Genomic DNA, 25876 nt, shown 5'->3' with positions numbered 1-25876 from the left:
CTTCCTCTTCATATAAGGATACTAGACTTACTGGATTAGGGTTCCATCTTATGACCTCACTTAACCATATTACTTCTTTAGAGTCCCTTTCTCCAAGTACAGTCACAGTGAGGGGGTTCAAACATATGATTTTTGAGGGCATACAGTTAGTCCATAACAGGGGGAAGCTCCTACTTGTGGAAATGGCCCACCACAATTGCAGGTGAAAGAGTGTGGGGAGAACAGCTAGGCTTGCTCCCGGTTTACTGGCTGCAGACTCTGACTGATTGGTGCATGGGCGATGTGTGGGCTATGTAATGCTATGGGTGCTTGCCCGCGGGGGAGATTCTTCCAGGTCACTCTCGTACAACTGAGAGGTACCGCTTTCCCTGCTCCCTTGACCTTCACTGCGAAAAGCAGATTTTCCTTTGTTTATTAGCTCTTTTCCTTTTGTTGTTTATTCACTCACCTGTCTTTGCAAGCCTCCAATAAACGGGTATGGCCCAACGCTTTCCAGCTCTGCAGTTCTACCATCTGCCCAAATTCAATGGGAACCTGCCTGGCCTCGGCCACTGTCATTACATAGATAGGCCATCAGCACATTGCTCCACATGCGTAGTTCAATTTAATCCTCCCAACCACTTAGGTGATATGGGTTATCATTATCCCTGTTATAACCGTTAAGAAACTGGGACTCAAGAGGTTAAACAATGGGCTCATTGCAAATCTAGTCATAAGGGGTGGGCTCAGAGGCAACCCAACTGTCTGGCTCTTGTCCCATGGTAACTATATTTTTGTATTTGAATTTTAATATGGTTCATAACTTATCTTGTATCCTAGACTGAGTTCCTGGAGGGTCAGAATTGTCTTACACAAAAACCCATTTCATAGTGCCTAGCACAGTAACAAATTTAAGGTTCAAATAAGCATTTTAACCATTTTAATAGAGTCTATGAAAAGCAAATGTATTCGGTAACTTCACCTCTTGCCAACCAACCATACATTGCACATCTCTATGTGAAGAACATTTAATCACCAGAAGTGCAATCTTTTGGATAACAAAACATGCTCCTACTATGCTTTGCAGAAAGAAAACATGCTGGGTCTGATTTCATCCAAGGGAGCAGTGTGACTTCCTCATACTGACCTACATTTACCTAGAGATGATTACAATTCCCCCCTTACAAAGAAAATGCTAATTTAATTCATGTTCTGCTCAGCCATTTAACTTTCCGAAACTGATTTACAAAATACGGTCTGAGGATTAAAAAAAAAATCTGTATTATGTAGCCTGTACAGGGGTGTGTACCCTGGCCACATTGAACTGGATCTAACAGCTCTGCTCTATGTTGGACAGAATCTAGACTCTTCGAATTTAAGAAATGAATAGGGATTGATGTGGCCCTGCAGGAATGCACTTTTGTTGGGGGGAGGGGCAGGATGATAATGTGAAACAATTAAAAATAATAATTTAATGAGCTTCATGCAGAACAGAAGTTATCTGCAAAGTAATGCAATGTGGTGGCCACCTACAAGCAGGTCAGAGGGACAGCAGGGTGCCTAGTGCAGACAAATCACAAGCCTGTGCTCCAGAGCTAGACTGCCTGGCCTTAAAGCCCTGCTCCCCAGTGCAGGCTATAGGACACTGATAGGCCTTTAAACTTCTCAGACCACATTTTCTAAATCAGCTTTAGAAAGTTCAATATCTGAGCAGAAAGAACATGCTTCGTATTTGCTGTATGAAGATAGGCAAGTCATTTAATGTCTTTTTCTGTTTCTCATCTGTTTAAGGGAGTTTATAAAGCCTACTCGCAGAGCCTTTGTGAAGACGAAAGTATTAATAACTGCAAAATGCTTAAACAGGGCCTGGCACAGAGCCATCACCACGTAAACCTAAGATTGATAAGCTCTCATCCACACTCTACTTTGACCAATACTGTTTTACTTTTTCTAAATTCCTAGAAATGTCTGAAACTGAAATTACCATTTCCATACAGAAATTTGGTTAGGTAAATATTGAAAACATACAACATAAAATGGAAATATTTCTTAAATGTGTAAAAATTTTTCTTGCAAATTATTTTGTGGGTTTGTGCTTAAACATTCCTGGGCAGAACAGGGAGCTTTGAAAGAAATATCAATAAAAAATCAGTAAGGAGGTCTGAAGGCCGCATGCTGGGAAAATACACCTCACAGCACCTGATTCAGTCCTTGCTTCCCCTCCTCTCCACTTCCTGATGGGAGAGCAACCTCCCCTAAAGCCGGGGTGGGCTAAGCTATCCATCTGAGGCTGCAAGCACATGGCCTGCACAGCCTGCAGCTCTTTACGGTCCTGTTTGGGACCTGAAAAATAAGTTTGAGCTGATTTATATGAAAGAAAAACCCTTGCAAGAATGAAATTTAATATTTTATTAAATGTAACACGTCAACTTCAAAATAATGTTGAATTTAACTCTTGCCTCTTGGATGATTGCCCAGAAATAATCATTGCTAATTAATTAAATATTTCTAAAAATATTAAGAACAAATAATTCTCTTCCCTAACTAGAATTACATTTACTGTGGAAGATGGGTATATTCTGATGTTTACTATGGCAGGAGGTGGGGCTTCCAAATGCTTGAATATCAAGGGTGGAGGAAGAACCTGAAACCTGTCACCTGGAAGACTAACAGGCTCCCGGCAGTGCTCATCCATGGGCTGGCCACCCTTTGGAAATGCTACTCTTAACATGGTGGGTTTTCAGAGGAGGAGCGAGGAAACGGGGCTCACACAGACACTGGTTGAGTAATGCACCCAGAAAAAAGGGTAACTGCCATTTCTGATAGACATCCGCCTGAGGTAGGGTCTTCCTAGCCATGACATCAGAAGGTGCTGGTGTGGCCTGAACACCTCTGAGTGTCTGTGATGGATTTCTCCTCCTCAAATGTGATCAGGTGTTTTCAATGTAAAAATAACATGCCCATATTCCCCATTTGTAAACGGGTATTTTCCATAAACAAAAGCTTCCTGTTTCAAGTTTCCAAACAGTATTGTAGAACAGGGCATGTCAGAACTAAGAGAAAAAGTGTCCAATGGTGTCATTTTTATGACCAGGAAAATGAGTGCTGAGAAGTCACATCATTTGCACACTGTGACACAGACAGCTGATAGCTAACCTGGGACCCAGAGCTCTTTGTGTTCAAATTTGTGCTTTTCCTGAACCCTCTTTGGTAAGCAAAACCGTGTTGCATCAGCTGTGCCATTTCTGACTGGCTGCCTTTGAACGCACTGGTCGTCTTTCTCTCCAGGCCTGAATGGCAACCTTCTTGGTATGCTGGGAGAATATAGTGTGGTAGTGAGGAGAACAGCTTCAGACCCATACAGGTCCATGCCCATATGCTGGCTTCACCATGGCAAAGGCCTTAACCTCTCTGAACCTCCTGGATGACAGGGACAGGAATGGCTAATGCATAAGGCTTTCTGACAGGAGCTTAGGCTCATTAAATCATTAGGATCTCTGGTGTAAAGTTTATCAGTCATTCCATTGGTTTATATTCTTCAGGGCTCAAGCCAGCCTTCAGAACAATGTCTTGCCCAGGTGAGCAGAAGTGAACACCTGTTTCACTGACTTTCTAGCTCTTGCACTGCTGGGAGAGGTCTGCTGGGCTGAGCTCAGCAAAGCTCCCTGAGAAGTAAAATGGTTCAGGGAAAGACAAACACAGTCGACTTTCCAAAGGCAATCATCACATGTGGTAATCAGAAATTTTTCTCTCGAAGTCCCAGAGGAAGGAAGCAGATTCAAATTAACCCCAAATTTATATTAGTCTTGGGATTAATTATGTGACATCAGAGGGTAGGTAGCAGACTTACTTTCTGGATTATTTTATGCACAGAAAACTATTAAGATTTATAGCTAATCCCTGAGGGCACATCAGCTCACAGGCTGGGAAGACAGCCCAGAGGCCCCGGACTTCATGGCTTGAGGATATCCTATATTCACAGACACTGAAGAGGTAACTTTTGCTTTTCATTTGCCAAATGTGTGAAAAGGCTTTGTTACTTTCTCGAAAGCCCAGAGAATTTATAACACCGTCTCTTCTACATTGTGTGATCTGGCAACCGCCAAACGGTGACTGCCACAGCAGGACACCTGGAGAGGAAATGCAGTTAAAGGTCCACCGACAGCATTGTTTTCAGCAGACCATGACAGCTCCGTCCTTCATGACCTAGTTTAGAACAGCAGCCAGTTCTATTGGCTATGTAGTAAAAACTCCATCAGTGGTTTTCCAATAATTCAAATCTGATGTCCCTTGCACACTGGCAAAGTTTTGTAGCAAGGAGTACCTGGTCTATTATTTTGATTGGAGAGCTGCCATGGAGCAGGAAAGTCATTGCTCTGGGCTGGCCTCCCCATGAGGCAGCGTGGCCAAGAGAAAGAGCATGGATGGCTTTATCAGGCCGATGGAGTTTGGAACCTTCATTCTACCCAATGTTGGCTGGTTGACCTGGGACCAGGTGGGCCTCAACTACTCACAGGTGAGATGGAGACCATTGTAGGACCGCTGGGTTGTGGTGAGACTGGAGACTGCAGCACATGCCAGTGTCTGGCAGATGGTAGCTCCAGGGAGCTTTCTACTCAGGAGGGCTAGTCTGAGAACAAGTTCTTCCTTTCTAAGAAAACACTTTTTTAACTTTCTAAACTGGCAAAGAAAAAACAAATGCAAATCTCAGTAGAAACCTATAAAAACACATCCATACCAAGGAGTGCTTGGCCTGAGTGAGAACTACTGGTTAGAGCCACATGGTTTTTATCTTTGGCTGTAGTACTAACCACATTAGGGCCACATTTTACTCTTAGGTAAGATAAATTGGGAATTCTTGACAAGAGATTGAGAACATTTGTTGGGCCATATTAAACCAAAAGCCAGAGAGAAATGTGTTTAGGTCCTAATCCAAGCCCTCAGCGGGGGACTCACCTGCCTGATGCTACTGTGGATTCTCACCAGAAGCAGAGCAGAGTGGGAAGCATATTGAGAGCAGGTGATTTTTAGTGGGTGGGACATGTGTTCTGCATCCTTCCCACCTCTCCTAATATTTTCATCCTCAGGTTTAGCCCAGGGCCCCAGTTTCACAGTAGCTCTGATGGCCAGGGACATTCACTACAGAAATATCAGGCACCTGCTGCAGGTCTATAGTATGGACATAGAAAGAACTAGGTGCTTTTTTTCTCCCACTCAGACAGCTTACAGTCTGGTTAGGAAGATAAAATTATCACTCTCTTTAAATACTTACTTTTTTAAAGTCGTATAAGATTATTCCAAAGCCATAGGCATGATTAGTTTTCAATAGGACAAAGGTGTTCAGTGTGGAGAACATCTCATGGAAACTGGAAATAGTTCACATGTCTGGAGCAACCAGACCTACCTACACCTTAGGGAACATGTCTATTAACAGAGGCAGGTTGGCATCCTCTTTCACACCTCATTTTATCATCACCTTCTCCCACGTCAGGGTGATCTCTCCCTTAAGGTCCCATGAAGAAGTATATCAAATTCCAAGCTTTCTAGTATAGCTGGCCCAGCTTAGGTGCTCACTCCCCTTAAATTAGCATTTCCTTTGACTCTCCATTTCATCCTTTCCCCATGGAATCATGGCTTTTAAAACAGACCCCATGCAGTGAAACCATTACTAATGTGTCAGAAGCAGTCGGTCTTCTGTTAGTCATGAGGCAGTAGTGGTGGTTGGGGACCAGAAGGGGGAGGGTGGTGTCCTGAGCCCTGCTCACTAGGGCTCATTTGCCTTCCATCCCTCTAATATGGCCACCTCAGTGTGACCAGATGGGTTTTCTCTTCTGAATGAAGGCCTTGATTCCCTCTTGCCCATCCTGCAGGGCCACATTGTCCACCATGGTTTGAGAGGCGAGGTGGTAGGCTATTTGAAGGTCATGGCGCAGTTGCTTGTAGAAGGTGGCTTTGCCCAAAGACACTACAGGTCGGCTTAAGGAGGCAATCTTTCTGGCAATTCTCATGGTCTCTTGCTCCAGCTGCTCTTCTGGCACTACTCTGCTGAGCAGTCCATGGAGCAAGGCTTCCTGAGCAGAAATGGGTTCCCCAGTAAAAAGCATCTCTAAGGCGACCTGGGAGAGGAAACACGGGCGATTATTAAAGACTTCCCTTCTGACCCACTGCCACCTAAGTCCCTGCCCCTACACTTCACTCTGCTGAGATGGTCGATATCTGACTTCCTGACAGCTGCAGCCCAGCTATCAGGAACAGCTCAGATCTTTCCAGAAGCAAGGAGAGGAAGGGATTCTCCATGTCCTCTTGCTCCGTTCCCAGCCCTGCAAAGACAGGAGATTTGAGCTGCCTCTTTCTGGGGCTAAGCATAGGACAGCAGCCACATCTGAAGGGTTAAAACTACAAATGTCGCAGCTGCAAGGCCCATCGCCTCCCACCAATCAATGCAGTGGCTACTTTCCAGAAGAAAAAGAATGTTCAGAGGAGCTACCCCTTCAGTCTAATTTGAAAAAGCAGCCTCTGGCTCCCAGAGCAGGGGTCAGGTAAAAGGAAATGTCTTCCAGGGACAGATTAAGGGACCTAGCATGTTATTTATTTATTTTAGAGAAAGGAGAGAGAGAGAAAGGCAGGAGTGGGGGTGGGGGGAAAACGGGAAGCATCAACTTGTAGTAGTTGCTTCTCCTATGTGCCTTGACTGGGTATGCCTGGGCAGGGTTTTGAACCAGCAATTTCAGCATTCTAGGTCCAAGCTCTATCCACTGCACCACCACACGTCAGGCTGGACCTAGAGTGGTTTTAACTTACAAGGAGAGGACACCCTCTTTCCATGATCTCCCCCCCCCCCGAATTTCCAGGCCTGCAGAAAGGGGGAGTGCACCTTCCACATGCTCTCGTTTCCTCGGTTCTATCTCTGGCCACATATCGTGCCTCAGTTCTGTATTCTGCAAATCCCAGCTTCTCAAAACTCAAATTTGTGATTTAGGAAAGGGGTTTCTAGTGCACAAGAAACAGTGCTTCTCCTCCCCGTCGCCTTGCTCACTCTCCTGCAGCCCAGCTGGCATCTTTGCTTGAACATGCTATTACCTCAGTCCTGTACTTGCCATTCTCTCGGCCTGCAATGCCCTGTCCTGGCATGTCCCCTCATCTCCCTCAGGTCTCTGCTCACATGTCACCTCATCAGTGAGATCCTCCATGACTACCCTGTTACAATTGCAAATCCAACCTCAGCAGTATCCCTCTTTCTGGTTGTATTTTAATCCTTTGTACTTTTATCATTTAACAAACTATATGCTTTACATGTTTATTTGTCTATTGTATTATCTCCTTTGCTGGCATGTAATCCTTTGTTATTGTTCTATTCATTTCTATGTCTAGCACCAGAAGAGTGCCTTGCATATAGCAGGCAACCTACTAAATATTTATCGATAAGTGATTTAATGAATGGATGAAGGCACAGTATAGTAGAGGTGACACTATAGAAATACTTTAGAGCAGCGGTTCTCAACCTGAGGGTCGCAACCCCGGCGGGGGTCGAACGACCAAAACACAGGGGTCCCCTAAATTTCCGAGGGCTTTAGGCAACCCGTGTTTTGGTTGTTCGACCCCTGCCAGGGTCGCGACCCACAGGTTGAGAACCGCTGCTTTAGAGGCTGGGTCAAAGGTGATACTGCTTCCATCTGGCTCTCTCCCTTAGTAGCTCAGCAAGAACTGGCTGCTTTGCTCTGAGAGACTGTGCTAAGCCAAGTTCCACTGAGAGGCAGCCTCGACAGCCAGAGGCAGGAGTGAACAATGCTGCTGACTGCCCCCAGCTATCACTTCCCCATCTTCCAGTCTTCCCAGCTAAGGCCACAGACATTGTAGAGCAGAGAGAATCTTCCCTAACAGAGTTCTGAGCCCTGTCCAAATTGCAGATTTATGAGCTAAACAAATTACTATTGTTCTGGGCCAATGAAAGTGGGTGGTTTAGGGAGTGAGAGATAGGAAGAGCCTCCTAAACTATACATAAGATCCAGTGCATTAGTGCAATCTTCACTTACTGTTTAAGTTCCTATGCAGTGGGGCACTTCAGGTGAGAGAGCATTGAGATCATAGTTTCTCTATCTCGGTGCCACTGTGTATTCTGAACCAGATAACATTTTCTGAGAGATGGTCCTGTGCATGGTGGCACCCTGGCCTCTGCACACTGGGTGCCAGTCATATCCCCCACCCCCGGCTTGTGATGATCAAAAACAGCTCCGGCCATTGCCAATGTCCCTGGGGCCAATATGGTTCCCTATTGAGAACCACCGAATTAAATGGTTTCTCAATCATAAGACTTCTGCTGTCCTGGCACCTCTCCCTCTGTCCAGAAGACTGAGGAGATCTTAACGGGATTAAAGCTGCTCATGATAAAAGTTTGGACTGGAATAGGCTTAGGGCAGAGGCCTGGACTGAGTTCTTGGCCTACCTGCAGCTTCCTGAGTCACCTCGCCGAGGTTATGCCTCTCTGGGACCCAATGTCCTCACCTGCCTAGTGGGGTAATACTGTTTAGTACCATGTTGATTTATGGGGAACTTTACTCAGGCATATTAGATAACGGGGTAACTTTCCCAAGAAAAAGGGAAAGTTTATTTTATAGTGCAACAGCACAATCTTTACTTACTCTTTAAGTTTCTAAGTAGTGGGCCCCTGAAACCAGGTGAGAAAAGAAAATACCTCCTTTCTCCTAATCAACTCTTGTTGCATCTTAGAGGGCACTTTTTGGGTTCCCCTAACAAATTGGTTATTTAATACTTCCTCTTCCTGGGCTATTTGCATTAAAAACAACAAAAAGGACTGGAAGCCTAGGTTTACTTCCAAGGTAGTGGGAATTTTATCTGGATTCCCGAGGCTACTTACTACCCATAGGCCTTAGGGAACAATTTAATGCCTCTAAGTCTGTTTCCTCCTCTGAAAAACAGGTATAAAACCACCATATTCCTGCAGAATTGTGAGGTTACAGAAAATACGTGTATAGCTTATACAACAATGCTGGGAACACAGTACGTACCTAATAAGTGCCGTGGTTATTATTCACCTGCTATTCCAGCTTAAATTTGTATGAGTCTCTAATGTTCTGTTTTAGAAATTATGGCCTGTGAAAGAAGGTAATTATTTAAAGCAGAGGGGTCTCCCAGATCCCCTCGTCAGACCTATGACAGGAACCAGTTGGTAGCAGCGGTGTGTTAGTATCAGGGGCTGGGATGCTGGAGGACTCAGAGGGGAACGCAGCTGACGGATCAGGGGGCTGAGAAACCCGAGAAGTAAGTTAGGGGCTGAGCTGCATGTTGTCAAAGGCTCTGAGGCCACATGTCTCAACTCTGACAGCGACACAAATCACTGTTGGAATGCAGATTTTGATGCAGTTGAGCTGGGCGGGCCTGAGACCCTGCATTTCTACAGGCTCTCTGGTGAACTGTACACTAGCTGCCTGTAACTTTCTTTCCAGTTTGGAAGCTCTACTCTGATTTAATTGGGCAACTGAGACAAGATTTTACAGATACACAAGTTACCATGGGTAAATAGGTGGAAGCAAGTGTTCCCACCACAGAGAAATGACTCCTCTGGGATGAGGGGTCCGGATCTTCTCAGTGTTCTGTGATGCCAACTGCTTGAGGCACTTACTCCAAATTTCTGAACAAGGGTAGCTTTGATAGGGGAAGGGAACAGCTGAGCTGTTGTTTATATGGTGCAATGAAGATACATCATTTTACTCACACCAGAGGAGAAAAACACTTTACAAGCATGGAAAATTATTCATGCCCAGCCTCAGTCTGGTTTGAACATAAGGGCTCCAATGCCATCATTCTCTCTCCCAGTGGCACAGCTGAGCAGTTTCCCACGATGACCAGCAGAGGGTAGTGGTGACCTACATGTGTGACCTTAGCCTGCAAAACTACCAGCTTCCTAACTAGGCCAGTTTGCAAAAGCACCTGCTCGCCTCCCAGTGGATGTGCACCGGGCACGTGCCCAGCACCCACACACAGTTGATGTATGAATGCGTTCCTGTGAGTGCAATCACGCACTGACAACAGGTAGGTGGATCTTGTTCAGGTTTAGATTTTTGTGAGTCCCAGTTTTCCTCCTAAAGGGGGCGACCCAGGTATGATCCATAGTCCAGAAACCTGGCAAAGGTCTGAAGTGCCAACAGGCTTCTCATTCCACTAAATTCCCATTCTCATTACTGTGATTCCAGCTGATCTGTCTTGACCCGAAGCCATATCTCTGTTTCATGCCTCCAAGTAGCCCAACATTTATGAGCCCCACATGCAAGGACATCTGTTACAACTCTGAACCACTCTGGTTCAGATGGGTGACTAGGAGAAAACTTCGAAGACTTCAAAACAAGACTGTTTCAGCTGACTCTAGTGACTCAGAGGCCTCCTGGGGACCGAGCCAGGAGGAGTACAGATCAGGGATCTGAGTGGTACAATAATGGAGGTTCTCTGCCCGTCTTCTGAGTGGGCCTGGCACTGCCAGAACTTTCTGTGGGGGGAAAAAGTTACTCTGGTCTTACAATATCCTGCTCCTTAATCTCTCATGATGGACAATTATGCAAGGTGGTTCTGATGACTGGGCTTCCTGGAAACTTAAGTCCTGAATTTGCCACATCTTCCCTCTCTTTCTGCTTAAAAACTAATTTAAAATTTGATAAATATGATATAATGTTTAAGTTTTTAGGACTCAATTATGATCCTTGATTTTAAAATTTGTTTGGAGAATTGATTCTTATTCTGAGAGTAGGACAATCATGATTTAAAGGTTTCAATGTCTTGCCCTGGCCGGTTGGCTCAGCGGTAGAGCGTCGGCCTGGCGTGCGGGGGGGACCTGGGTTCGATTCCCGGCCAGGGCACACAGGAGATGCGCCCATTTGCTTCTCCACCCCCTCCCCTCCTTCCTCTCTGTCTCTCTCTTCCCCTCCCACAGCCAAGGCTCCATTGGAGCAAAGATGGCCCGGGCGCTGGGGATGGCTCCTTGGCCTCTGCCCCAGGTGCTAGAGTGGCTCTGGTCGCGGCAGAGCGACCTCCTGGAGGGGCAGAGCATCGCCCCTGGTGGGCGTGCCGGGTGGATCCCGGTCGGGCGCATGCGGGAGTCTGTCTGACTGTCTCTCCCCGTTTCCAGCTTCAGAAAAATACAAAAAAAAAAAAAAAAAAGAAAGAAAAAGAAAAAAATAAAATAAAATAAAGGTTTCAATGTCTTAATATGAAACCTTCCAAAATGTCAAAGATAAATAGCTACAGATAGGCTAACTAGACCTTTTATTATACAAAAGGCTTCATGATTTGATTTGCTTATAAGATAGCTTATTAATAAGTTCTGAGAATATATTTATAATGAATGCATTTTAATTTAAAGTACCACACAAAGTAGGGAACACACACACACACACACACAATGTAAAAGTGTATCCTGATAGGATCAAAACACCCCCTTGGGCCTGAACTGTGGTAGCACAATGGATAAAGCATCGGCCTGGAATGCTGAGATCACTGGTTCAAACCCTCTGGCTTGCCAGGTCAAGGCACATATGAGAAGCAACTACTACTACAAGTTGATGGTTTTGGCTCCTCCTCCCTTTTTCTCTCTCCTCTCTCTAAAAATCAATAAATAAAATCTTTAAAAAAATAACCAAACACCCCCTTGGGCTGAGCAAGCTCTGTGTTTAACAGGTCACTTTCTGCAGTTGCAGAGTCCACGTTCAGCCAATTTTCGTGTGTGTGTGTGCTTGTAGATATCTGTACTCAGAATCCCCTCAAAAACATACCTCTAGAAAAACTAATGAGGAAGCACCATGAAAGAAAGGAGTATTTCCCTAAATGTCTTGGTCCTATGGCTTGATTTCCCTTGGGTCTCATTTCTTTTGTGCCTCAGGCTTATGAACAACTGCTTATTTTTGTAGTAGATGCTAAAATAGACATGATATTCTAGAAAGCAATTTAGTCCTCTACCTGCTATGGTATATGATCCTCCCCCCATTTTTTAAAAGAGATTTCCAATTGAGAATGAGAATATATTTTTTTCTAGAACAAGGAAACCACTGATTCCTATGTAAGAGACGTTCAGTAAATATTATACTGATATAGGAAGAGAGAAAGCTTTGTAAAGAAAACGGGCCCTGGCCGGTTGGCTCAGCGGTAGAGCGTCGGCCTGGCGTGCGGGGGACCCGGGTTCAATTCCCAGCCAGGGCACATAGGAGAAGCGCCCATCTGCTTCTCCACCCCCCTCCTTCCTCTCTGTCTCTCTCTTCCCCTCCCGTAGCCAAGGCTCCACTGGAGCAAAGATGGCCCGGGCGCTGGGGATGGCTCCTTGGCCTCTGCCCCAGGCGCTAGAGTCGCTCTGGTTGCAGCAGAGCGACGCCCCGGAGGGGCAGAGCATCGTCCCTGGTGGGCGTGCCGGGTGGATCCCGGTCGGTCGGGCGCATGCGGGAGTCTGTCTGACTGTCTCCCCGTTTCCAGCTTCAGAAAAATACAAAAAAAAAAAAAAAAAAAGAAAAGAAAATAAAACGAATTTCGCCTGACCTGTGGCAGCGCAGTGGTTAAAGCGTTGACCTGGAAATGCTGAGGTCACCGGTTCCAAACCCTGGGCTTGCCTGGTCAAGGCACATATGGGAGTTCATACTTCCAGCTCCTCCCCCCCTTCTCTCTCTCTATCTCTCCTCTCTCTCTCTCTCTCTCTCTCTCTCTCTCTCTCTCTGTCTCTCCCTCTCCTCTCTAAAATGAATAAATTAAAAAAAGAAAAGAAAAAAAAAAGAAAACGGATTTCACTTTGGTTAGCAATGACAAAACAACTTTGACAATATGGCTCCTGGGGCAGCTTCAACATACCAGGCACAGGCTGTTCATGCTCCTGAAATATAATCATCGTAAAGCTGACACACTCAGGATAGCAGCTATTTTGAATTTTTTCTAGAACAAGACAGTCAGCAAAACAATAAGCCAGTGACTCTTGTATCCTAGCCTCTTGATATTGGCATATGTCACTATGCTTTTGCATCTCACGGGCAACATTTCAGTGTGATAAACTGAGTCTCAACTGCATTTCAAATAAGATCACAAAAAATGTGTGCCTTTATGAAAACAAACAAAAGAATTCAAAACCCTAACTATCTGTATTAAGGGAAATGGGTGATTCACAAAGCAAAGCGCTCTGCGAGGATTGCTTATTCCCTCCCCGACACAGACGTTAGAAGGACTGCAGCACATCCAGGCAGCTATGCTTTCTGTACAATTTCCTGACTCAACGGTACTTTAATAAGTGAATTCTGGACCTAACCCTCACGTGCACTGGAAGGTGATCACTAGAGAAAGGCTGTAGGAGGTTAAGTTACCTTTCTTGGCAGTGCTCTCCCCAAGGCCACCCCCGGGGTGGAGCAGAAGAGCCCAATGTTCACACCTGGAGCAGAAAACGAGGATTTATCACTGGCCACAGCAATGTCACAACTGGCAACCAGCTGACACCCAGCAGCAGTGGCCAAGCCATTCACCATGGCGATCACGGGGACAGGGTGACTCTGGATCAGCATCATGACCTGAAGGAGCAAACACACCCCGTACACATCCATCTAAGAACGAGGAACAACATCAATGTTTACTTCATATGACTTTACTATTTCCAGAGCACTTTTCATATCCATTAGTGTATCAGCTTCTATGAAAAAAGGTCAAAAGAAGGCCCAAAGAGATCTAACGTGCATTGAATATTGACTATGAACCAGAACTGTGCCATTTGATTTCTGAGAACCCTAGGAGAAAGGAACACTATGTTATAACCAGGGCGCAACTCTTAGAGGAGGAGAAACTGGCCTAAGGCCACAAGATCTGCCAGATGGGCTGTGGGGTCTAAATCAGCATCTGTCTGACTCCCAGCCCTGGCCTCCTCCAGGTTACAGTGCCCTCCTCTCTGACGGCTTCCCTAGCAGCCCCATAGGAGTACAAAGCTGGTTTTATCCCTAGAGAGCATTTCTATTCTCATTGGGCCTGTGTGGAACTCTGGTGTTAAAAGTGTGAAACTGGTATTTGGCACCTCCTTGAAAAATTAAGATGGAAAGGAACTAGAAGGCAATTTCTCTGATAATTATTTCTCAAATTACCACTATGAATACTCTTAATTCTATTAAAATGGTGGGGAACACCCTGCTATCATCAAAATAATTCTTATAACAGCACCATTGGCTCAGAGAAGGCAGCCAAAAACTGGCTCAGGTGATAGCCTCTTCCTCATCAGTCTTTTTAACTTATTTTTGCAGCTTACAAAATAACTTGATTTATTTCTCCATCTCTTCATGACACTTGACAGAGTGTGTTGCTATGGTAACTTCAATTTATAAATGGTTGCTCTTTGAACCCTGGTAGGGATCGGGAAGGGCAGAGGCAGAGAAGAGCTTCATATAGCCTCTTTTCTATGATGGAAACTCAAAGAAAAATGACCTTCATTGATTTTGCCCAAGGAAGTTACCTTGGTCTTTATAAGCATTTGATTTGTGAGCTTTATTATAATATAACCAATTATATATTATATTTAAGGATATGCTATCATCTTCTATAGTAGTGGCTCTTGACACTTTTTTGGAGGCGGCCACCTTTGAGAATCTGATTGCTAGTGAGCCTCTTCATAGAAAAAAATGCACTTATATGTACCCATATCCTACACTGTTCATGGATTATGGGGTTCATGCACCCTAAGAGAGAATGGGGGCAGTCAATGACAGAGCTATTCTCAATGAGCTATAGTAACAAGGAGAAGAATGCACAAGATCTCCAGAAGTCTTGCTGCAAAACCAAAAAAAAAATTGTTTTAGCTCTGCTTGTCACCTGTTACCCAATGAACTTGTTACTTATGAAAAGTCGAATGACTGTGATTAGAGTTGAACAGTTTGTCTCCTGTCTGCCACCTACAAAAGGCTAGGATTTCATACTGCCTGTTGGAAAATACATAGGGAATCCAGTATATTTCAACAACATTAAAAACATGCCTTTGATCTAGGAATTATACTAAGAAGAAACGATGTGAAAGGGTACAAAGCTGTCTGGACAAAGATGTTCATCAAATTATCACTCTATAATAATAAAGACTATAAATAATGTAAATATATAAAAATAAGAAAACAGCTATGTTGATGAGACTATTCATTTCATGGAATGCTGTGTTGTCTCATTAAAATGAAATTTTCCCTGACAAATATCAGCATGGCCTGTGTAGCAGTCTAGAGCCAGGTTGCTGGGGTTTGATGCCTAGTCTATCACTCACTCGCTACCCAATCCTGCCTTTACATCTATGAAGTGGGTATAATAATAATACCAATTTTACAGAACATGAGAATTACATAAATTAATGTCTAAAGTATTCAAAATATTACCTGGAACATAGTAAGCATTCAATGTTATACAATGCAATCATATCTATGTATGAATATTCAAATGTGTACATGTGGAAAAATGATTACTAAGAAATACGAATATTTTTAAATTATAGTTCTCTCTGGGTGATATAATTATGGTATGGTATCAGTAATTTATTATTTTCCTTTTATTCTTTATTTCCATTTTTTTTTTTTTTTAAGATTTTGTTTATAGATTTTAGAGAGAGGAGAGAGAAAGGGGACAAGGAGCAGAAAGCATCAACATATAGTAGGTGCTTCTGGTATGTGCCTTGACCAAGCAAGCCCAGGGTTTCAAACCAGCGACCTTAGAATTCCAAGTCAACACTATATCCACTGTGCCACCACAGGTTTGGCCAATTTTACTTTTTTTTTTTTTTTTTTTTTTGGTGAGAGGAGGGGTGATAGGCAGACTCCTACATGGGTCCAACTGGGATCCACCCAGCAACCTAATCTGGGGCCAATGCTCAAGTACCAAGCTATTTTTAGCACCTGAGGTTGACATGCTCAGACCAACTGAGCCATCCTCAGTGCCCAGGGCCACGCTTGAACCAATCAAGCCACTGGCTGCAGGAGTGGAAGAGGGGGATAAGAGGGAAAAGGGGAGAGAAGCAGATGATTGCTTCTTCTGTGTGTCCTAACTAGGAACCAAACCCTGGATGTCCATATACCAAGGCTGATGCTCTATCCACTGAGTCACTGGCCAGGGCCAAATTTTTCTATAAGCATTTATTACTTTTATAATTAGAAAAAATTTAAATAAAGTTAGAGAGCAGTTTAGAGAACAAAGAAGCTAGATAATCAATCCCTTAACAGTAAAAAATTATTGCTCCTAATTTACCTCCCAAAAAAATTTCTTTTTGGGGGGTCCAGGCTACTCCAAAATGTAACATAAACTTAACTCTGCCCTAGCCTTATTTAAAAGCATTGCTGAGGGTTCTACATTAAGTCCAAAAGCCAGAGCCCTGTCCCATTGTCATTTCTGTGATGGTATCTGGGGAGAAAAAGAATTTCCTGGACTGTGGTTTCCACCATCAAACTTCACAGTATAAAAGAAGACAGACAAGGACGGGTGTCTGGTGAGAGCAGCCACATCAGCTCACAGAGGCTACTATTACTCTTCCATAACCATGTACTACTTCTCATTCTCAATTTGCCCTAGTCCTGATTTTTTAATATTTAACAATCATGCCATACTTGTGGTCTATAACAAATCTGTTACAGATTTTTAGGTACTGAGCAAATTCAGATATTTCTATCTTCCTTCCTGAAATCAAATTTTCTCATGCATGACCCCAACATGAAATACATAGCTCATTCTGTTCCAATCTGCCTGTTGATTACATTTGAAAATTGAAATCTTACACAAGTTTATAGTGCCCATATTTATTCAGACAACGTGATTTTCCTAGGAAAAAATGTTAAAGAAATCCATCCACTTCAGTCCTGTTTGATTGCATCTGGGCGAGGTCTTGTTTAGGAACTGGGTATTTTTAGGTGATCTGGAGGCATCCAGGAGTTGGAAGCTCCCATGAAACCTGGTATTTACCTTCTGTAGAGGTCCTGGCTCCCTGTGGCCCTTTGGTAACCCATTTAGATCCCAGTTCATGAAGATCGCCCAGCAGAATGATAAAAGATCCTTTCAGGAGGATGGAAGGGCTCTACTGCTTCTCTTTAATGATTTTCTACTTTGTTCAAACATATTGGGTATTAATAGAAAAATAATTTTTACCAAGCCTTGGCAAACACAGGAGCCGAATGTTACATAATCACTAATGTGAAACAAATGACCTAAGTCTTAGCTCTGGCCTCAAGTCAATCACTTTTTCCATTTGTCCCTCCATGAAATCAGAAAACTATAACCTGATCTCCAGAAGTGTTTCTGGAAAAGCAAGGAAAACAAACGATGGTCAGAAGATATCTTAATCTCCTTCCATTCTCCGACCCTATTGCTGTCTTTTTTTTTTTTTTTTTTTTTTTTATTTTTCTGAAGCTGGAAACAGGGAGAGACAGTCAGACAGACTCCGACATGCGCCCGACCGGGATCCACCCGGCACGCCCACCATGGGGGGACGCTCTGCCCACCAGGGGGCGATGCTCTGCCCATCCTAGGGGTCGCCATATTGCGACCAGAGCCACTCTAGCACCTGGGGCAGAGGCCAAGGAGCCATCCCCAGCGCCCGGGCCATCCTTGCTCCAATGGAGCCTTGGCTGCGGGAGGGGAAGAGAGAGACAGAAAGGAAAGCGCGGCGGAGGGGTGGAGAAGCAAATGGGCGCTTCTCCTGTGTGCCCTGGCCGGGAATGGAACCCAGGTCCTCCGCACGCTAGGCCGACGCTCTACCGCTGAGCCAACCGGCCAGGGCGCTTACTTCTGTCTTGTCTACACAGTATGTATTGTTATCTACTTGTTGAATCATAAGTGACCAAATGAATGCATGAATAAATCCATGAATGGTGAAAAATTAGGCTAAGTTATCTCAGGGTCAAGTTATGAAACTGTTTATATACCTTGTTTCTCAACTAGATTTCCATTTTAAGATTGGCAGGAAAGTTTTTTTTCCTTTTATTTCCCTATCTTGCAAGTATCATACATATAGCAGGTGCTCAATAAATACTCCTGAAATGACCAGTGTTTTGCATAGAGTTGGATTCTATATTTAATTTTTGATTATTCAGGGTTGATTTGATATATTTATAAACCATCTCAAACTTTTTGTTCTTCCTCCTTTATATATGTTGGCAATTTCCCTTGTTAATATGTTTAAAAAGTAGCCTGACCTGTGGTGGTGCAGAGGATAAAGTGTCAACCTGGAACACTGATGTCGCCAGTTCAAAACCCTGGGCTTGCCCAGTCAAGGCACATATGGGAGTTGATGCTTCCTGCTCCTCCCCCCTTCTCTCTCTCACTCTCTCTCTCTCATTCCCTCCTCATTAAAAATGAATTTAAAAAATAATATGGTTAAAGAGACAGAAGTGAAAATTAAGAGGTTAATTTTCTTACATGGAGGTAATGATTTTAAAGGTCGGTTGAAAGAGGGGTTTAAAAATAATTTAAAAAGTCATTATTGTTATTCCATTTATGAATGCTCTCTTTCTCATTACAAGAGTTGTTTTAGTTTTAAAAAAATTAATTATAATCTTCTGTTCTTGCCCTCTAAAAATGTACATTTTTACACTTTACTTCTTTTATACAACCATGTATACCAAGACATACCTACAAAGGTGGAAATCGTAGCTAGCAATATCAGCATAGATTTTACTTTCTTTGGCATATCACAATATCAATAGCACACTATGGGCACTTCTTAAAAGTCTAAACCAAATTGTTGCTTGAATAAAGGATTCACCAATTACCACAGAGGTTTCAAGAGTTCTGCAGTAGTTAGGTCTCATAGATAAAACCTTACATGTAAACTAGAAGCCTAATTCAATATCTAATATGTATAATTATAATCTTCAGGTTTGCAGTGCCAACCATCCTCCTGGCTTACCTCAGAACAGGTTTGAAATACTTCAGTGTGATATTCTGGACCTTGTTCATCTGTCAGTTCCTTTAAATCATGCCCCGAAGAAAATACAGGCCCCTCGGCTGCAAATGTTTCCAGTTGAGAAAAGAAAATACATGGTATAAACAGCAGAGCTGGAAAGTCATTTACTTGTCTACTGAATAACTTTACTGAACAATTGTATTGATGCCATAGACACAAGTCAATGGCCTAATTTGATAAGAATAATTCCAGTTAAATTGAAAAGTAGCCAGTATTTTGTGATGACAATTCAAGGTGAGGCATCTGTGCTTTAAAAGGTTTGTGGTGGAAACCAGTGAATACATGTGATTATGCAAAAAAGAGGGCTCAGTAACCAAAGCGAATGGACTTCTTTCAGAGTTGTCCCTCTGTCTGTTTTGTTTTTGGATTTGATCTGGCCTGAAAGTATGGACTCCCATCGGTCCATCAGACTCCACCGTGCCTTGGGCAGCATCCCTATCATTTAGTCTACAGACAATGGCCACCCATAGGGTCTGCAATCAGAAAGGTCAGAGTGTGAAGAGAACCCCTTTATATTTTTTAAATTTATTTTTTTTAAGATTTTTTTTAAAAATAGTATTCAGTTCTTTTAGAGAGAGGAGAGAGAGAGAAAAGGGGGAGTAGCAGGAAGCATTAACTCATATATGCGCCTTGACCAGGCAAGCTCAGGGCTTCGAACTGGTGACCTCGGCGTTTTGAGGTCAACACTTTATCCACTGTGCCACCACAGGTCAGGCCAGAACCCTTTTAATTTTTACCTGGGATCTGAGGATGTGATTTTGTTATTGTTGTCATTAACAACAAACTGTAATTCACTGATAACACTTTCTCATATTTTCCTTTTGTTGTGGCTTTTTTTTTTTTTTTGTATTTTTCTGAAGCTGGGAACAGGGAGAGACAGTCAGACAGACTCCTGCATGTGCCCGACCGGGATCCACCCGATACGCCCACCAGGGGCGACGCTCTGCCCCTCCGGGGCGTCGCTCTGCCGCCACCAGAGCCACTCTAGCGCCTGGGGCAGAGGCCAAGGAGCCATCCCCAGCGCCTGGGCCATCTTCGCTCCAATGGAGACTTGGCTGTGGGAGGGGAAGAGAGAGACAGAGAGGAAGGAGGAGTGAGGGGTGGAGAAGCAAATGGGCGCTATGTGCCCCTATGTGCCCTGGCCAGGAATCGAACCCGGGTCCCCTGCACGCCAGGCCGACGCTCTACCGCTGAGCCAACCGGCCAGGGCCTGTTGTGGCTCTTTTGATAGGCAATATTATTGTCTTTTTTTTTTTTTTATTTTTTTTTTATTATTTATTTATTTTAGAGAGGAGAGGGAGAGACAGAGAGAGAGAGACAGAGAGAGAGAGGAGAGAGAGAGAGAGAAGGGGGGAGGAGCTAGAAGCATCAACTCCCATATGTGCCTTGACCAGGCAAGCCCAGGGTTTCGAACCAGCGACCTCAGCATTTCCAGGTCGATGCTTTATCCACTGCACCACCACAGGTCAGGCAATATTACTGTCTTTAAACAAGTGAGGAAATTGTGTTGTTTAGAAGATTTGGGTAACACCCCTAATGGCCACTGAACAATATCTGTCCTATTTCTTTTCTGTTTACCACACAAAACAGTTGAAAATTTATATTCAACCACAGATAAAAAGGTAACATTCTGAGTATCTGCCCTAAAAATACTGATTCTTAATTTCTACCAAAAAAAAAAAGTGTATCACAGAGCATCATCCATTTTTTTTCTGTGAATTTTTTTTTTTGTGAGAGGAGGGGAGGCAGAGACAGACTCCTATGGGCAAACCCAGTAGGGGGCGATGCTCTGCCATTCTGGGGCTCTTGCTCCATTGCAACTGGAGCCATTTTTTTAGTGCCTTGAGGAGAGGAGAAGAGAGAGAGAGAGAGAAAAGTGAGGGGGGAGGGGTGGAGAAGCAGATGATCGCTTTGCCTGTGTGCTCTGGCTGGGAATTTAAGCCCAGACTTCCACATGCTGGGCCAATGCTCTACCACTGAGCCAACTGGCCAGGGCCTCCTGTGGATGTTTTAAAATGCTGACACTGATATTATTTATACTACCAGCATCATCACTAGATAATTCAGTAAAAATTTTCACTGGAAAAGAGTAAGGAAAGAAATGAGCAAACTAAGGCACTCTTTCTGACACCACTGAAGAAGACTACAGATACTGTTTGAAAGTGTGGTAGAAAAAGAAAGATGTGGCCCTGGCCAGTTGGCTCAGTGGTAGAGCATCGGCCTAGTGTATTGACATCCTGGGTTAGAATCCTTGTCAGGGTACACAGGAGAAGTGACTATTTTCACCCCTCCCCCTCTCTCTTCTCCTCTCTCTCTCTCTCTCTCTCTCTCTCTCTCTCAGCCATGGCTCAGTTGGAGCAAGTTGGCCCCAGGTGCTGAGAATGGCTCCATGGCCTTGGCCTCAGGAGCTAAAATAGCTCAGTTTCCAGCAACGGAGCAATACCCCAGATGGGCAGAGCATTGCCTGGTAGGAGGCTTGCCTGGTGGATCCCGGTTGGGGGTATGTGGGAGTCAGTCTCTATGCCTCCTTTCTTCTCACTTAAGAAAAAAAGGAAGGAAAGATGGGATCAATCAAATGCCTCAGCAGCCTGGTCTCAGCCTACTAGGTAGGCTACGCAAAGGATCAGTGATTAAATATATATCTTATGAGGTCCATGAGGAAATGAATTCTTTGATTTGGATGGGAAGCCAGTGCGGCCAAGTCAGGGAATGTTTCGTATCTGACAAAAAAGAAAAGACACATTTTTCACTGCACAATAATCTTCACTACAATTTTTAGTTAAAAGTGTTAGTAATAAATAAATAATGTTAATGAAAAAATATAGTGTTCGGATCAAGCCCCCCTACACAAGAGTATTTTCATAATTAATGTTCTTGTAAAGAAGCTTCCAAACAATTCTGTTAAGTGAAGGAATGCCTCAGTTAACCAAAGAATTTTGAGAAAAGTTGTTTGGGTACTGCAAAACCCTGAGCATGGATATCAGATAAGTACCTGAAATGATAATGACTTTCAAGTCTTTGCTTTCAGCTTCATGAAGAATGTCACTTTGGAGAGATTTCAGCATTTCCAGTGACAGTGCGTTCCTTTTCTTTGGATTGCTCAAGACAATGTTCCTGCGAAGAACATTTTATAATTACTGGGTCATGCACCAGTCAAAACAAGTGAGGACCCCAGCAATTCCTTTCTAATTTGGGAGCTATTATTTAAATACCAGAAAAGAGAGCTGCTGCTGCTTAGAGGCAACTGTGATGACCTGTCAACTCTGGAGTTATGGCTAAGTCAAAATGAGGAGACTTCTGAAATGCAGGCTGGGTTTCTCCCTCTTTCCTTGATTTGTTTCTCTCTTTTTTTTTCAGGTTTGCCATCAGAAACATTACCGCCACCTCCATTAAAAGGGCTTAAAAGGGCAGGTCAGAGTCATTCCAAATTCATTGCTGCCCATGCTGAGCGGCTGCACAGTTTAGTTTCTGATAGCAGTGGAAGCCAGAGGAATCTGACACAGTGCCACCCTAACTTACTTCTTCCCATTGTTCTTCAGAAAAAAATTAGGTCAGGAAAAGGGCCAAGAATGAAAATCTTTCCCAATCTCCTCCTATCCACCCCACACAAGAGCACAGCCATGATGCAGCTGCCCATACACATACGACAGTATTTTTCCAACTTTTATACTGATATCCTGTAATTCTGCACACTAAGTCATGCTGTCAGAGAATGATGGGATGATATGTGAAGAACAAAATGACAGAACCATAAGCAAAAGGGCTCTTTTGGACATGTCATCTCACTAGAAGCTGGCATTCAAAGGCCTGCTCACTATTTTAAATATGCTGATTAAAATAACCTGTATTGTTATTTACCACCTATATACAGAAATGTCTTATTTTTGCTGTTATCAAGAACAAGCTGCGAGCCAAACACCAGATTATTGTTACAGATATATTTTATATCGGTTGCCCATCAGTCTCCATCCACGTTTTCTGTGTTCTTCCTTCTTTTTTGAATCTGAGACTCCTACTGCTATGTGTCAGCTTAGATTCTCCATAGCCTCCTGTGCCACTTTTTCTGGAAAGCCACTTTGATGACTGAATTTCAGTGCAATACCACTTCCTCTGGATTACCATTTCAGCTTTGCTTCCATCTTTAGGTGGCTGTAAGACTATACTTTCAGGGATCATTTCTATAGTTTGTTTAGGTGGCTGTGATAGTCATCATTGTTTCTTATATTCGTGCTGTCTCCTAACTACAAAAATGACCTGCAGCTGATATGCTTTGAAGCCTGTATTTGGGGAAGGGCCGGAGATGGTGGTGAGAGAACTGCTGATAAATCTTCCAGTAAAATATTAAGTGTGCTTGCTGTAGCAGAATTAAAAAGCTGCCATCCTATCCATGACATATGCTTAAGTTAAATTCTAAGGCCTCAGGCAAAACTGTAAAAAGATGCCAGCCCCCAAATGCCCATGCTGCATGGCAGTCTGTTCATGTGTCCCATTAGTCCTTTGGCTCACGCTTCACACATCCTGTCAGAGTGCCCTAAGTTGCTGAGTTTACTTTTCAGCCCAGTGTAACCAGGCTTCTGTCCCTGCCAGTCCACTAAAACTATTCTCACCTAGCAGGTCCTAGTTGTCTGAACCAAACCCAGTGGCCATTTGGATCAGGCTCTCCTTCTGGAAATACATTCCTCCTCCCCTGGCTTTTTGGCCCTTCTCTACTTCTTCCAGGGGTTCCTAGCCTTTTTCTATTCCCTAAATGCCAGCCATCTTCAGAGCTCCCTCTGGTGCCTAGAGCAGTACCCAAGTCATAGCTGGCCCTCACTGCATGACAGTGGCATTGCTAAGGACAGCATTGAAAGGGAACACGCAAAGCTTGACTGAGTTGTTCAAGCTCACCTACTCAGTGACTAACATAGTACTGCATTCATGCTGGATTTGGGGGCTTCCTTCCTACTACACAATTCCCAGCATTTATGATAGGGTATTCTAATCATCTAGCTTCCCTTTCTGATTCGTATATACTGCTCACGAAAATTAGGGGGTATTTTTATAACTTCATATTCATTTTGAAATATCCCCTAGTTTTTGTGAGCAGTAGATTTAACTCTGGAGAACTCAACCAGGCCTACTTTTGTCATTTGGCAGCCATGCCACAAGTCAGGCTTCTGACCAGATGGAACCAGATTTGCAGAAGCAGAGCTGCCCTTGAAAACAAGCAGGACGGGCTCCTGCCTGGGCCCTGCACTTTGGGGCACCTGCTCTGGGTTCTGTTCCAGCTGTGCCTGTCCAGGCAAGCAGGAGACAAATAGGATAATGAGATCTTCTCACCCAGAATCACCTTTCCCTTTCAAACCCTGCTGCAGTTATCCAAGACCCTGGAGTTTCCTGGCTGAGCAGTGAGCACCTGCAGGCCCCCAAGAGTTGTATATAGTGGGTGAGAGGACAGAGAATATAGAAATGTGGATGGGATGTCTGCAGACCTATGTGCAGGTCAGCAGCTGGCTCTCCACTTTTGGGGGAGTCCTGGGAACCTGAGGATGGTAAATGCAAACAGGGCCTTCAAGGTTTTTATGAAGGCCTACTCCTCAGGGAAGAAGAAGAAAACATATTTAGCAGTTAGTTTGATTTGTAACTTTTAAATACTTAGATATCCTAACATGAGCCTCCGTTGGGCCCTGGACTGGCCAGATAAACAGCACGAGGTCTGGATGGGATTGGGGTCCACCAACCTTTACTTAATCGTCCAGTTTCCACTGGGTGCACAGGTATGGTTTTAAGTGTTTTTGACTGAAGGGCAGAGCTTCGTACGTGTGTCCTTCATACTATTTATTGACCCAGCACTGCCGGGTGAGCGCCAAGCAGCAGCTCTGCTAAGCCTAACCTGGCCTTGGAGCCAGATCAAGCTCGTGAGGCCCAGAACCCTCAAGTGAAGGGCTTTCTCAAAGGCCGCAGCAGCCATGGGCCACCGGCAGAGCTGCCCACACTGAGCCTGAGAGTCCAGTGAGAACTTAGCTCGGCCACACTAAGGATTTAGGCCCTAAACTTTAGGGAAAGTATGGGGCCGGCCGAGGCAGTCCCACTTGAAATCCTGCGGCGTCTTGCGGTCCCAAACGCTACTGTGCCCGGGAATGGGACCTCTATACGCACCGTGCCCACGATTCCCTCCCGCTGGACCACCCTGCGGGGCGGATTCCGCAGTCCCGGATAACCCGGGGCCCAGAGTCCTCGCTGGACCCCGCGTGGGGCGGTGCCTGGCCTCGTCTGCCCATCTGTCTCCCCGTGTCTCCGCCGTCCACCCCACCCGGGAACAGCCCCGCAACCTGCGGGGCGCTCCCGGAGGGCCAGGGCGGCCGCGACCCCACCGCTGACCTGATGCCGTCCCGCTGTCGTACGGTGGTGAGTTGCGGGCCCGGCTCTGGCCGCCGGACCCCGCCAGGTGCCCGGCTGCAGAAGCCGGAGGCAAGCGGAGCCCACGGACCGCGCCGGAGCCAGTCGGGCACTTTGGCGCCGAAGGCCCGCAAGCCCGCGGCCGCCATGGCGGCCAGAGACGCGCCCCGAAGGCCGGACGCCACGAGGGCCGCGGGCGCTCCGAAGGGCGCTGGCGGGAACCCTGCGCAGCTCTTTGGCCGCGGCAGAACCGGCTCAGAACTCCCAAGCCCAGCACTTGACAGGACTGCCCGGGGCCGATCCCGCCCTCGCCGCCCCGCCCCCCCCCTCCCCTCGCGCCCACCAACCCAGCCCCGGGTCCTCTGCGGTCCCGCCCCGGTCCCGCCCACCCCCGCGCCTTCCGCACCCGGACCCTGAGTCCCGCCCCAGGCGCCCCGCCCCCCACGCGTTCCGCTCGGGCTCCCAGCGCTGGCCGGGACCCGACTCCTCCTGGCCCGACCACTGGCGCACCGCCTCCTGGGGCCCTGAGGGGTGAGGCCGAGGGTAAAGGACCCGGATTCGACACCTGCAGTTTCTCTC

General features: G+C 45.1%; 1 protein-coding gene across 1 annotated transcript; it reads right to left on the bottom strand.

Annotated features, from left to right (window-relative positions):
• Positions 1-2373: 2373 nt before the first annotated feature.
• On the bottom strand, positions 2374-25583 carry ECHDC3 (enoyl-CoA hydratase domain containing 3). Its single transcript, XM_066233602.1, has 5 exons — positions 25280-25583; positions 21912-22033; positions 18863-18960; positions 13323-13523; positions 2374-6095 (listed from the first exon to the last, which is right to left on the bottom strand). Exons 1-5 carry the CDS (start codon positions 25444-25446, stop codon positions 5784-5786), a joined length of 900 nt encoding a protein of 299 aa, XP_066089699.1. The 5' UTR covers positions 25447-25583; the 3' UTR covers positions 2374-5783.
• Between the last annotated feature and the right edge of the window lie 293 nt (positions 25584-25876).

The sequence above is a fragment of the Saccopteryx bilineata genome, chromosome 5 (assembly GCF_036850765.1).
Source record: "Saccopteryx bilineata isolate mSacBil1 chromosome 5, mSacBil1_pri_phased_curated, whole genome shotgun sequence".
NCBI lineage: Eukaryota > Metazoa > Chordata > Mammalia > Chiroptera > Emballonuridae > Saccopteryx > Saccopteryx bilineata.
Note: the sequence above shows the minus strand (reverse complement) of the source record. Positions and strands in the feature narration are given on the sequence as shown.